At 41.0% G+C, this 14963-nt stretch overlaps 1 protein-coding gene across 2 annotated transcripts; it reads right to left on the bottom strand.

The window, feature by feature from the left end:
• Positions 1-446: 446 nt before the first annotated feature.
• On the bottom strand, positions 447-14002 carry LOC127414251 (atlastin-1-like). 2 transcript variants are annotated; one of them, XM_051652146.1, is made up of 14 exons: positions 13546-14002; positions 9558-9808; positions 8093-8227; positions 7791-7895; positions 7631-7681; positions 7060-7116; positions 6777-6869; positions 6562-6700; positions 6330-6457; positions 2728-2784; positions 2166-2237; positions 1401-1832; positions 1195-1209; positions 447-1043 (listed from the first exon to the last, which is right to left on the bottom strand). In XM_051652146.1, exons 1-14 carry the CDS (start codon positions 13577-13579, stop codon positions 933-935), a joined length of 1680 nt encoding a protein of 559 aa, XP_051508106.1. In that variant the 5' UTR covers positions 13580-14002; the 3' UTR covers positions 447-932. The 2 variants fall into 2 exon arrangements, with proteins under 2 accessions (XP_051508106.1, XP_051508107.1); XM_051652147.1 differs by lacking the exon at positions 1195-1209.
• Between the last annotated feature and the right edge of the window lie 961 nt (positions 14003-14963).

Here is a 14963-nt window from a genome sequence, read left to right as displayed (position 1 = left end):
TAATAAATGCAGATATATACTAATCTGAACATACAGAAGTTAGACTAAAATGGAGCAGAAAACTGTTTCCCGAAACAGTATTAGAAAGGATTGATCTTTATGACAGTTCTTGATCTATCAAGTGCATGTGCATTGGCTAAACCAACCAGAAATACACATTTTTCATCCTTATTTAAGCTATATGTATGACACTATAAATGTCAGATTTAACATTTTATTGAATCGGAAGATTGGCAAACAGTTTTGTAAATTTTGGTCTTCCCCCATTCAAGTTGATAGGAGCTGTACTTGTATATAATGCAAAAAGCTGCCCAAGGGAGCTATTACTATGGCCGCTGAGTGGACTGACTTGCTATTTTCAGGTTCGATGCCTCTCAAGTTGGATGATGGAAATGCCCCAAATCACACTGGCCCAACTGTGGGAGGAACATCTAATATGACAGAATAATTAAACACTTTTATCACGTTTGGTCATTGACATTCTCATCTGGATTGTGTATGATAAAATAGTGGCAACTTGAATTTTGAAACATGAAATATTTTATTCCCTTTATAAATAGCACTGAACTCAACGAACGACATCCATTACAAAATAAGAACAGACTTTAATCCAGACTCCTTTCATGTGTGTGTCAGAGAGAGAAACAGTATTTACAGTGAGAAGACATGAGTCAGTGAAATGATGAGTTGGATGTCGAGAACTAATACAGTGATGTTCTACTGCATTCTGTTGGAGTTTGATTTTGGTTTGTGATTTGAACACAGTGCCATCTGACTGTGGGCTAGATGTTGCCGTGGTGACTGATCGTGGCGATATGTTCCTGTTGTAGCAGTAAAGCATTGAACAGTCGCTTCTCACTTTCTCTCTATGACCATCTGCTCCACTGTCCCTGTCCACAGTGCATCTGCATTTTGTAAAACTGTGTGTCCAGTCAGTTTCGTTTCTTGTCCTGCTCAGGGTGTTGGTCGGTCTGGTGTCCAGGGAAGGCATGATTATACAACTGCCTGTGGTTTGCAGCCACACTGTACAGCTTATACAGAGCCTGATGGAGAGGGAGAGGAAGGCACATTACTTTTACTAAACACTTCGATCTGAGAAGTCTTTCTGTTTATAAGATGTGTGTGTGTGTGTTAATGTCTAAGTAGACAGGTAAGCCTGTTCAGGTATTTGCAGGTAGAGTAACCCCTCCTTACCTCATTTGTGTTTCCCTAAAATAGAGAGGGACAGAGTCATAGTTAACAAAGTGGTTTACACACAACACGCTCTCTGCAAATATAAAAATCTTGGTGGCAAAATGTTCATTTTGGGTGGGCTATCCCTTTAAAGTCTCTTTCTTTTTCTCACATGGTTTAGTGTAAAGTCAGGGGGCTTGCAGGTACGCAGGACTGTTGTGTTTTACCTGATCCCACAGGGCTCCGGCCACCTGGTCAATGACTGCGCCTAGTTCTCTGTATTCTCCTGAGTAGCGGATGTACGCCCAGGTGCACAGAGTGATGAGTGCGAAGCCCAGCACCATGTTGCACACGCTTGCGATGACATCCACACCCATGAACCCGGTGATGCCTGCGGCCACGTACATCACGAAGATCACCACGAACAGCGTCGCAGGCGTGCGTGCCGCGTGAAAGATGTTCTTGGAGTCGTTGTGTTTGATGTACTGCAAGAACAGCTCATCCATCTCTGCCTCCAGCTGCAGCAGGTAACGCCGGCTAAACTCCTCCCCGCCCATTTTCTTCACCCCGCGAAACAATGTCAACGCCGCCTCACGGATGTCCAAGTGACGTGCCTGCAGCTCGCTTGGTGCAAGGAAGGGACGATCTCCTCCACTCACCTGGTAAAGACAGATTCACGTTATTATCGTTAACAAAAAGGAAAATGTACAATGAATGAAAACTGAAATAAAAAAACACTGACAAATTAGAAGAAAACATTTATATATATACTGTATATATACATATTACTAATATTAAATACTAATAATAATATTTAAATACTAATTTAAAATAAAAAATATTTTGAAAAACTAAACTAAATTGAAAGGACTAAATTAAAATTAAATGGAAATAAAAACTAAATTAAATGTTCAAAACTATTTTAACCCTTGGAGGATAAAGAGGAAACCGCACCAAACTGATGATGGATCGATTCTCAAAATCACTCTCACCTCCTCCATCTTCCTGATGTACAGATCTTTAGCTGCAGCCACTGCAGATAAATTATTCGCCTCTGCTGTGGCCTATACATACACACACACCACAAAACTCTCATGTTATTGATCCTCATAGCTGCATCAGGTAATATGCAATACCTGACTTCAATTATAAAATAATTTAATATGTTTTTAAATATATTGTGTGTACACCATTGTTGAATTTGTGATAAATAACACAAATTCTACATATAAAAATACAAATAGAGAATATTTAAAAACGCTTTCAACTTTTCTTGCCATTCCAAAAGTAATAGTTTAAAAATAGGTATAACAGAAATGCCTTATTTAATTTTTTGAAAGTGTATTTTAAAGATTAACCCCTTGTGTTTTTGTCTTTAAATCTTATGTCTTAATATTTGTTTTGCTACTGCTTAGCTTCTTTTTTCCTATGACTTGAACTTTTATTGTGGGTCCTGTTTTTGTAGTGTTTGAATGGAGAAAATATAGGTGTGTCAGTTATGTTATGTATGGTTGTGGGAGTAAAAGGTGTATGCTAAAGGTTAAGGGGTCATACCTGTAACATGGATTTGGGGTGTGGCAGCTCCTCTCCCTGGTAAATCTTGATATATGCCTATAATCATAAATAGCAGCTCAGTTCACTCCAAGAATTCCAAATATCTAAGACTGATAGAAGAACTGTGAACTGTATAAAAATGTGAAGGACAAAGTCTGTTGGTTTCATCTATGAGATTAATATATTCTTCCTGGTTTAACATCTGCTTTTTTCCTTTGATGTCATCAAGTATTCAGGATTGGTGGTGGACCAAATGAAAAACTTTAAGAATTGGACACAATTAACCACTATTCTGAATATTATTATTCCCCTCAAAGTGTATGGTGGTTACAGCCCTGCTTGCTTAATAACACCAGCACTTCTACTGATTAGGTATGGTCATTCAAATCCATTTGTAAAGAGTGAAAGAAAGAATGAATGAATGAATGAATGAGTGAACGGAGGGTTCTCCTCAACCAGCACCAGACAGCAGCCATAGTGCGCCAGTACACTCACCACACACCAGGTACTGGTGGTGAGGAGATAGTAGAATGATAGAGCCAATTCACGGGGATTATTAGGAGGCCATGATTGAAAAGGGCCAATGGGGTGGAATTTTGCCTGGACACCAGGGTTACACCCCTACTTTTTTTACGAGAAGTGCCCTTGGATTTTTAATGTCCACAGAGAGTCGGGACATCGGTTTAACATCTCCTCCGAGAGACAGTGTCTTTTTACAGCCATCAATCATTCTGGGTTGTTAGGACCCACACAAATCGCAGGGTGAGCACACCCTGCTGGCCTCACTAACACAAGAATGAGATTTGAAACTATGATAGAGGGGAAGTTGTTCAGCAGAGCTAGACATTAAGCATTGTCATGTGCTTGTCCTTCCGACTGTCACTGCATCTTTTTTCCATACAATGAAAGAGAATGGTGACTGAAACTAACATCTCCTTTTGAATTCCATTGAAGATAGAAAGTCAAACAGGTTTGCAAAAACATCTGGGTGAGTAACGACGACAGAATTGTAATTTTTTTTTTTAAATGGCCGTTTAATGTTGACAAAATGCATCGAAAATGTTAACAATAAAAACCTGAGAGAGAACCTTTCTGCTAAATCAATTATGATGTTGTCACGGTCCTGTCACCTTGTCAGGTTGGGTTTATGTCTGGTGGGACCGTAGCATTATCATCCCGTCTGTCTCATGTTTCGTGTACGTTCTTTGTGTGACTGCACGGGTCCGGTTGTTGGTTACCGCCGTGCACAAATTACCGCCGTGCGCAAATTACCGCCGTGCGCTCTCCGGTGATGTCACAGTCATGTCACCTTGTCAGGTTGGGTTTCTGTTTGGCGGGACCATGGCGTTATCGTCCCGTCTGTCTCGTGTTTCGTGTACATTCTTTGTGTGAACGCACGGGTCCGGTTGTTAGTGACCGCCGTGCGTGAGTCCTGTCACCTTGTCAGGTTGGGTTTTTGTCTGACGAGGATGTGGCATCATCGTGCTCTGTTTGTTTTGTTCCAAACGTGTTGGAATTTCACGTGCCGCTTGCATGCGGAATCAGCATTTCTGTGGGAACCTGTTCCTTGTTTGTTCATGCCTATTTTAATCCCCTCATGTGTCATGTCCTTGGCTGGATTGTTTAATGCTGAATGTAGTCTGTTGTAGTTTGTAATGTGTTTACATTATAGATAGTTGTTTGATGTTGAGTACTAACCTCACTCTCTCTGCCTAGTTGGTCCTGTCTCGTGTATCTGTTGGTTGCCCGCGTGTCGGGTGTGTGGTTGCCTTCCAGTATTGCTGCGTGTCAGCTGGTCTTCCACGGAGGATATCTCGTCTCTGCCCGTGTGTTGGGAGTTAAGTTCACTCTTCTCTGGGCGTTGTTCTGCATCTCACTAAGCTTCAACGGAGGATTCTACAAATCTGTTCCTGACTTCCACAACGCACACACTCATCCAGTGAACACACTCTTCACGGATTGCCCCTTGCGCGACTATGATGCGCACGCCATTGGAGATTGCTTCCCGCTGCTGCAGCCGGTGTCAGGATTTTCTACATTCCTCAACCAAGTGACTGCTCATTATTATTGTTAATAAATCCTTTGAACTGTTCCTCTGCTCTTGGGTCTGTTTGACTTACTATCGCTTGTTACATATGTAGAGTATATTGAACAGATAATATGTATATTAAAGATAGAACTATTTTCACATTATTTATTTTATTAAAATTATAGTATTAATATTATTATGTACATTATTGCATACTTATTAAAATTTTACATTTTACAAATTTACATATGGCAGAGAAAATACCTGTACGTCAGATGGAGCTCTAAAGGGATGGAGATGAGAGATATTACAGGTGTTTATCAAGATGGTGAACTAGTTCGTTTTAAGCGTTTCTCTTCACTCTGCAGATAAGTAGTTTTGGTAGAATTACACAAAGTGTTTTTGTTAATTCTGCCGTTCTTATCAAATGTGCTGTAGATTATTATGAGGAAGCACCTTGATTTGATGATGCAAAAATAGATCGCTCCAACGTTGCGCGCTTGCAGCGTATAAACAGGAGCAATAGTTTTATCGTACAGCCTGGTTACAGAGACGTGGTACAACACCATTCGCATGTTGAATTAACAGGTTTATTTGAAATACATAGCGCATGTGTTTTATGGACAACTTTTATGGTGCTTTTTTGTCCATTTTTGGAGATTGAAAGACCAGGTACCCTTTTATTTTCATTCTATGGAAAAGAGCACTCTGTAAATTCTGCAATCTATGACTCCGTTCACACCTGGTATCGGGTGATCCGATTACATGTGGTCTGGTGATACACATCACTGTTTACACCAGGCCGCTTAAATGTGACCACTTATATTCGGATTTTGAGGGGAGGGTCTCTGATTTCATGATGACATACATCAATCACTATGTCAATGTGCTACTGCATCATAATAAAAAATAAAAAAAAAGTCAAGAAAAAGAAAGCACAAATACAACATTTCGAGGAATATTCTCCATTATTTTAGTGGATTACCTGTATTAAAGGATCTTCAGGTGTTCGTGCTTGTCATTTGTGTTTTTGCATGTTGATATCAGACACACAGAAGAAGTTCCCTAAAGTTCTCGTGCTTGTGTATGTATCCGCTTTTTTACATTTTCCGAACTGACCTTTTTTTCCCCTTTGAAAGCAGCTTGTAATCGGCAAAGTTTAAACTCTTGTTTAAGCACAGCAGTTGATTGACAGATGAGGGGTGGTGCTTCGCTGCTGTCCGGGATGCATTCAGGACAGATTAGCATTTACACCTCAAATGTATTGTGGTCACATGCGTTTTTGACTTCCTTTGTATGTGTTTTTATGACACGATCACAAAGTGTTTTAGACCCTGTTTACACTTGTATTTAGCGCTGACCACATGTGACCGGATCACCCGAAATGCATCTTAATACCAGGTGTAAACAGAGTATATATTCTATTGTGTTCTACAGAAGAAAGAAAGTCATAGGGGTTTGGAACAATATGAGGGTAAGTAAATAATGACAGAATTTCCAATTCAGAGGGAATTTGCCCTTAAAAAGTTGACAAATTACAATTACTTCTTCTTGCATTGAAGTAAGTTCTAACCTTGAAGTACTCCAGGAGTCCACGGCAGCTGACTTTGCTTCCATTTATCTCTTTTACGTCCAGGTTTTTGGGCCGTAGTAACCAAGGAACAAGCACTTGCAGATTATTGATAAACTCTTGATCGATCTCTGAAAACAGAGATTAAGTTTTCGTACTTCACAGTATCTGAAGATGCACGTTTAAGCTCAGCTACAATCTACTGGGTTTTTTTTCTTCACATCTGTGAACATACCCCTCAATCTGCCATTAAATAGTGGGTTTGTGGCCACCTTGAGTCCTGGGTGTGGCATGAGGAAGCAGGATATATTAGTGAAGCAGGAATGGATGTGTTTTCTCACGTTCTGCAGCTCCTCGTGTTGGTTCTCAGAGATCTACACACACAAGCACAGGTTAGTGCTGGTTCTTTTGTAATGATTTCAGATTGTACATATATTTAAGACCACTGACTTTTAATCTTTTCTCCAGGAACTTCATTCCGCCTTCCTGTCCATAAGGAAACTCATAAGGGAAACTCCAGTCCCGTACCAGAAAGATCATTGACTAACAATGTGAAATAACACATACCAGAGGCTTAGTAACATTCATCTGTATCATAAAGGGGCATTTCATAATGAGAGTTTCATAAATAATACTGTTTGTTTCTGAATTAAACTAAACAGACTTCAAGTAGCACACCGACTATTATCATCCGCTCTAAGAGAAGCCATCAGCACTAGAATTCTGCAAATACCTGAAATGGTTTGAGGAATGTTTCTTCCATGGCCAGTCTGCCGTATTCAGTGAAAAGCTACAAAGATTAACAGAAACAATAGCTCAAATTTACTCAAAGCTACAAGCTGACAGCAAATACAGCATGACACATCAGTGAAGCATTTAACGATGGAAGGATATTAACTTGTAACCACAGTTTAATAAAGCAATAAACCAAGAGAGGTTGTGCATTACAGGGACTTTACCACAGGTAAAGGGTGTTTATAGGACATAACAGAAAAATGAGTTAATGTTCATTACAGTTATAATACACAAAATATTAAATTATGGTGGTACTTATGAGTTCAAATGATGTGAAGTCACAAATGAGTGAATATCGACTATTTTAGAAAGGCATTCAACATGGCTCATCTTGATCCAATCAAATTTCAGAGTTGAAACTATCCATTTTATAAAAGTGAAATTTTTGAGGTGTGGTATGTCATCTGTGTTTCCAAACACAAACACTTTTCTATTTGTGTAACTGAAGTGCAACAATATGTTAACTACTTCAATACATCAAGGGCACATGAAAGCAGTTCTTTTTATACCTGCAGATGCTGAAGATCGTCTTCCTGAACATTCTGAGATATATTATACACCTAGAAAAAGAGAAAATGAGAGGCATTGGTGTTTATGTTGAGAATATGATGAACAGCCTCTTTTTGAGAGTAGGTTTCAGGTCACAGGTTTTTGAGATGTGTTGTGTACCTGCATAGAGCTGATCATGGTGCTGAGGGCAAATACTGTAGCTGAGTCACGGAGGGTGGACTGGCTGTCAAAGGTTCCCTGTGTGTCCATTAGCAGCACTGCCACCTACAGGCAAAAGGTAGAAATGCATGTCAACCATAAAAACCACACACTAATGTTCCTCAAGAAATTGCCCCTGATGTTAGTGGAGTTAGTGCTCATTATAATTTAATATACTGGAAAGACTTTTGTTTCATTTTGTTTCAGAAATGTTAGATTATGATTGTACTCAAGTTAGAGAGTGAATGCAGGGGGAGTCTTACCTTGCTACCATCTGGTTTATCCACTAGGAAGACTTCACTCCAGATCTGAATGCCTGTGGTTTCCCGCTCTGATCCTCCTCTCCATGAAAATCCTGTCAAAGGCTCATCAGGTTCCCCCCACCACTTATCACTGGCCTGAACACACACACAGATTACAGTGCCTGCAGAGGCTAGCGACACAAACCATGATCTCAAGGGTGGTACATGTGGCATGCACATTCATTGTATGAAAAACAAAGCAATAAAAGTGTATGGTAACTGAAGATAACATTCTGCCTAACGACCCCTTTTGTGTTCCACGGAAGAAAGTCATGAGTGTTTGGAACAACATTAGGATGAGTAAATGATGACAGAACTTCTTTTTTTTTTTTTTGGTTGAACCATTCCTTTATGTTCTGCTCCGCTTGAGTTCTTAAGGGTAGCTTGTTCTGAGCAGTTTCCTATCCTACAGTATATATTCTTCCCAACTTCCCTATGCAGAGCTGGTCCCCGCATCCTGCTTTTGCTGCTATCTGTGCATGAGACTACTTACCTGCTATAAACTAAACACTGTGTGGTTGATGGATGTTAATTATATAAGTAGCACTGCACAGTACAGGTCAAGTAACATGACAAAATAAATGCAATCAAATGCACCTGATACCTAGTTTATTTTAAATGTAAGTTTAATTATGCAGGATTTGAGTCTCTGTGACTGTATTGCATTGCATTTTCCACTTAACCACCAAAACATTAACATTAAAGGAGATTTATTGTTTATTGGTCACTATGTTGATTGTGCTGCCTTTGGAATCTAAAAATAGCTCTTTCAGACATATGAATATACAGTCAAAATCTATAAACAGTATATGGATGGATGGATGGGTATAGATAGATAGATAGATAGATAGATAGATGATGGGTTGGTAGATGGATGATGGATGTGTTTGGATGGATGGATGGATGGATGGATGGGTTTTGATAGACAGATGGATGGGTGGGTGGGTAGATGGATTGATGGATGGGTTTATATAGATAGATAGATAGATAGATGATGGGTTGGTAGATGGATGGATGATGGGTGGGTAGATGGATGGATGAATAGATGGGAGACAGACGGATAGATGGATGGATGATGGATAGATGGATGGATGATGGATGTGTTTGGATGGATGGATGGATGGATGGATGGATGGGTTTTGATAGACAGATAGATAGATAGATAGATAGATAGATAGATAGATAGATAGATACATGGGTGGGTAGATGGATGGATGGATGAATGGATGGGAGACAGACAGACAGACGGATGGATGGATGGATGGGTTTAGATAGACAGATAGATGAATGGGTGGGTGGGTAGATGGATGGATGGGTTTAGATAGATGGATGGGTAGGTGGGTGAATAGATAGATAGATAGATAGATGGATGGATGGATGGATGGATAGGAGACAGACAGATGGATGGATGGATGGTCAGTCTCACCTGGCTATACATGTAACGCAGCATAAAGTCCATGAGAAAGGATTTGCCCTTGCGGAAGGCTCCTGCTACAGAAATGGCCACCACCTCTCTGTCTCTGACCTCTTCAGCCAGCAGGATTTTACTGAGCGCTGCCTCATCCAGCTCAAACGTGTGATCGTCCTTCACCACCAACACCTGCACTGGGCGTGCTCGCCCGTCTGTCTCTTCCTCTTCTGAACTCCAATCATACACATTCTTATCAACGAAAGACCCTGCACACAAACACACACTTAAGTACACACTGTAAAGTTTTGGGAGTGGCAACGGCCCAAAAAAAGTCCCTAAAATATAATTTTGTGTACATGCAAAAGTTAGTACATTCTGTTTTATTACTCTGATAGCCACACAAAGTCCATGACCAAAAAGCAAGTATGTGACACTGTGTTTGTTAGTACTTGTCAAAAGGATTGTGTTGGTGTGTTTGAGCAGCATTTTCACCCTCATTGTTCTCATTCCTATATGAATTAATAAAGCATTATTCAGGGCTCCAGACAAAAAAAAATAAAAATAAAAAAATGACTTAGGAGCCACTAAAACAATGGCTGTTTTTAGTCACCAAATCATATAATTGCTCAATTTAGATTGTTGTTCAGAAACAAGATAGAAAGCAGCAGAAAAGGAAGACCATTAATCTGAGGTTTAATAAACAGTATATATAGTTGAGAAGATATGTAAGTTTGCATTCCCCTTTTGTCTCATCAATGTTCACACCCCTTTTAAATTTGTACAAATATAAAAGATAAAACTTATTGTATTTTATTTAGTACTGCCCTTCATAATCTACATAAGCAGATATTTACATAAAGCATAGTAGGTATATAATAGTGTGTTGCCTTCTTGAGCATCAATGAATGTTTGCACCTTGTGTAACAGTTGTGTATGAGTCCCTCAGTTGTCCTAACTGTCAAAAGCTGGATCTCACACACACACACACACACACACACACATATATATATATATATACACTATATTGCCAAATGTATTCGCTCATCTGCCTTTAGACGCATATGAACTTAAATGACATCCCATTCTTAATCCATAGGGTTTAATATGACGTTGGCCCACCCTTTGCAGCTATAACAGCTTCAACTCTTCTGGGAAGGCTTTCCACAAGGTTTAGGAGTGTGTTTATGGGAATTTTTGACCATTCTTCCAGAAGCGCATTTGTGAGGTCAGACACTGATGTTGGACGAGAAGGCCTGGCTCGCAGTCTTCGCTCTAATTCATCCCATAGGTGCTCTATTGGGTTGAGGTCAGGACTCTGTGCAGGCCAGTCAAGTTCTTCCACACCAAACCCACTCATCCATGTCTTTATGGACCTTGCTTTGTGCACTGGTGTGCAGTCATGTTGGAACAGGAAGGGGCCAACCCCAAATTGTTCCTACAAAGTTGGGAGCATGGAATTGTCCAAAATCTCTTGGTATGCTGAAGCATTCAGAGTTCCTTTCACTGGAACTAAGGGGCCAAGCCCAGCTCCTGAAAAACAACCCCACACCATAATCCCCCCTCCACCAAACTTCACAGTTGGCACAATGCAGTCAGACAAGTACCGTTCTCCTGGCAACCGCCAAACCCAGACTCGTCCATAGATTGCCAGATGGAGAAGCGTGATTTGTCACTCCAGAGAACGCGTCTCCACTGCTCAAGAGTCCAGTGGCGGCATGCTTTACACCACTGCATCCGACGCTTTGCATTGCACTTGGTGATGTATGGCTTGGATGCAGCTGCTCGGCTATGGAAACCCATTCCATGAAGCTCTCTACGCACTGTTCTTGAGCTAATCTGAAGGCCACATGAACTTTGGAGGTCTGTAGCGATTGACTCTGCAGAAAGTTGGTGACCTCTGCGCACTATGCGCCTCAGCATCCGCTGACCACGCTCTGTCATTTTACGTGGCCTACCACTTTGTGGCTGAGTTGCTGTCATTACCAATCGCTTCCACTTTGTTATAATACCACTGACAGTTGACTGTGGAATATTTAGTAGCGAGGAAATTTCATGACTGGACTTGTTGCACAGGTGGCATCCTATCACAGTACCACGTTGGAATTCACTGAGCTCCTGAGAGCAGCCCATTCTTTCACAAATGTTTGTAGAAGCAGTCTGCATGCCTAGGTGCTTCATTTTATACACCTGTGGCCATGGAAGTGATTGGAACACCTGAATTCAATTATTTGGATGGGTGAGCGAATACTTTTGGCAATATAGTGTATATATATAAAGGCATAAATCCAAAGCAGAGACTATGAAAATGCTGTAAAGAGATTATATTTGTTACTCATCACAAGAGTGTTGTGTAAGAGCATTTTGTTGCATTCAAGAAAATGACTCAGATCGGATCCCTCTCTCTCTCATCCCATTCGGGAGACATGGTGGAGTCATAGTTTAGGATGGATTAATGCCGCAGACCGTTCTAATGGTGCTTGAGTGTCAATCTTGACCTCTGTCATCAAGGCCAGTGTGATAAGGCTCACAGAGATGGTTTTTTTTGGTTTAGTGGTCCTCATATCCCACTCTTTCACTTTCATTCCTGATGACATCCTGATGCAAAAACAATTTTGGGGGTAGCCTATTGTGTAATATCCTTAAAGGGATAGTCCACCTACAAATGACAATTCTCTCATTATTTACTCACCCTCTTGCCAGAGGAGAGCACTTTGAAGGACTGGTGAAAGTGGACATTTAAAGTAAATTTAAATATTGATCTATTTCTCACCCACCCCTATTATATCGCTTCTGAAGACATGGATTTACCCACTGGAGTCATATGCAGGGCCACATTCATGCAAGAGCTTACCTGTGCTTAAGCCCAGGGGCCCCCGGCTGCAGGGGTGATGGTGTGTAACAGCGAAATGCGTCCGTGTAGCATTGGACAACTGGCTGGGCCCAGGAAAACTGTAAGCCCCAGGCCCCCGGAGTACCTTAATATCTTAATTTTGTGTTCAGCAGAAGAAACAAGGTCATACACATCTGGGATGCCATGAAGGTGAGTAAATGATGAAAGAATTTTCATTTTTGGGTGAACTATCCCTTTAATAGAACAGAGACTCACACAGAGTGTCACTAAACTTCTGATATGGGCCTTTCCATATTCAAATTATGAGGATTTGATCAGACTGTTCACAGAAACAGCACTGCATTTACACTTCTGCTTGGCTGGTACCAAAGCGACACCAAGACTGTACCCTACACTGTATTATTTGCATTACAGTGCATTACAGAGCTCTCTCTCTCTCTCTCTCTCTCTCACTCTTTTGCTCTCTATCATGTCATATTCACCTAGTCAGGCCTGTTTAGAGCAGGCAGCAACACATGCATCGTGTGTATTATATAAAGCAGCATATTCTCAGGCCTGTAGCAGATGTACAGAGCTCTGCTTATGTGGGTCACTGATATCAATACACCTGAATTCACTTTATACACTGTAAGGGCAATTTTGCTTTTAACCACTGCAATAAGAAAAACAGTGACGTGATCTAGCAAATGCTTCTTAGAAACACAATGATTAAATATTAAAAATAAATAAATAAAATTATCGACTGTGATGTATGTGAAATGGAAACAAGCATTCGTAAACGAGCCATAAAACGGCCCATTTACCGAATTGTTTCACTGCAAATGTCACACTGCTTGTAAATATAGATATTTAAGCAGGAAAATAGCTGTCCTCACACACACACACACATACGCACACACACACGCGCACATACGCACACACACACGCGCACATACGCGCGCACACACACACACATACACACAACGGAACAGGGCTGTGGTCCGGACAGAATCAGCTGATTTTTTAGATAGGGAAAAACATCACTGTTTATGTTATTTAACATGGAGACAGACAGATTGCCAACGCAACAGCATCCTAATATTTGTTTCCAGTAACGCACAATAACCCATCTGATGGGGTGTCTCTGTGTTTTGTAATGAAATATGGACTCACCCCAGCTGTCTCTGTCCTTTTTTTCTCGGGCCATGTCGCACTGGGTGTTGCGTTCAGTCCTCAGATCGATTCGGTTCTAAACAGTTTTCATGAGACGATCGGATGATGCTGGAAATCAGCTGCCAGTGATGGAGGCTCATTCTCATCTGATCCGAATATGCAGCGCAGTTTGAGACCGCCGGGTGGCGTTGTGCGACAGTTGGATTGTAACGTCAATAACTGACGTCCGAAATGGGCGGAACTTTACGATTAGTCTAAAACTACGGTTTTCAAACGAGAAGGCGCGCCTCCCTAGGGTGGCGCCAGACCATGCATTAACAGACCGTAGCTCTACTGTCGAGAGCACATGTATGCGAGAGCGCATCCATGTACTGGTACCGGTTGCGCGAGCGCGAGCGCGAATCTCTCCGCTCGCACGCGGACGTCCCTCGCACAAAAGTGGACGCGCTCTCTGAAGCTGCTCTATGCGAAATCTCCCTGCTCTCGCTCAGGGAGGGCGTGTGCGCGCTCTAAATGTGTCATGTGCACTCGCGAATTCATTATGAAGTCATACAGCTCTGCCTCTGTTCACTCGTAGCCTACAAACATTCTGCCTCTGTAGACGTATTATAAAGACGAGTCAATTTAATGAGTTCAGCATGATACGGGGTCGACGTGTCTTAATGTTTTTGTGATAAGTACAGTTTCACAAAGAGATGGAGACTCGCTCATGTGATGCGAGTTTATAACAGATATAGGCTTAAAACTGTTACGTAATCCCATTGTCATGAGGACAAACAGGTATTTTTAAATAAAAAGTAATGCAAAATACGGTTTCATATTTTTAATAGAAATATGTATAGCCGTTAATCACGCACCATTGTATGACGCATTGCCAAATGAGTCCGTCAGGGTCCTAAGGGTGGCGCAGTCTTATGCTACAAGACTTTGAAAACCTCTGGTCTAAAAGATCACTACTGCAAGGTGTCGTGGTATCGGTTACTTTTCTCAGCTTTGGTCAAGAGAGATTAGAACAATCACAGTCTTTTGTAATTACTGGCGGATAATGATAAAAAATTTCCAAACGTCTAAAAAACACACACACACAAAAAAAAAAAAAAAACACCTGAGATTTGAAGGATTCGACTGAGCCGCTAAGCGCCCTCTTGAGGTAGAATTACATTTTCAGCAACAAGAATGTGTTGTATGAAGAATAAGAACACATACGTGTGTGCTCTGTTAAATATACACTCGCCAGATCTCGTCTATTGTTATCACTATCGTCTTTAGTGATGGCCGCTTTCGAAACACTGCTTCATAAAGCTTCGAAACATTTACGAATCATTTGTTTCGACCCAATGCTTCAGAGCGTATCAAATTGGCCAAGTCACGTGATTTCAGCAAACGAGGCTTTGTTACGTCATACTGTTTACAGTTTC

This window comes from Myxocyprinus asiaticus, chromosome 23 (genome assembly GCF_019703515.2).
Source record: "Myxocyprinus asiaticus isolate MX2 ecotype Aquarium Trade chromosome 23, UBuf_Myxa_2, whole genome shotgun sequence".
NCBI lineage: Eukaryota > Metazoa > Chordata > Actinopteri > Cypriniformes > Catostomidae > Myxocyprinus > Myxocyprinus asiaticus.
The sequence above is the reverse complement of the archived record's forward strand: the minus strand, read 5'-3'. Positions and strand labels throughout refer to the sequence as shown.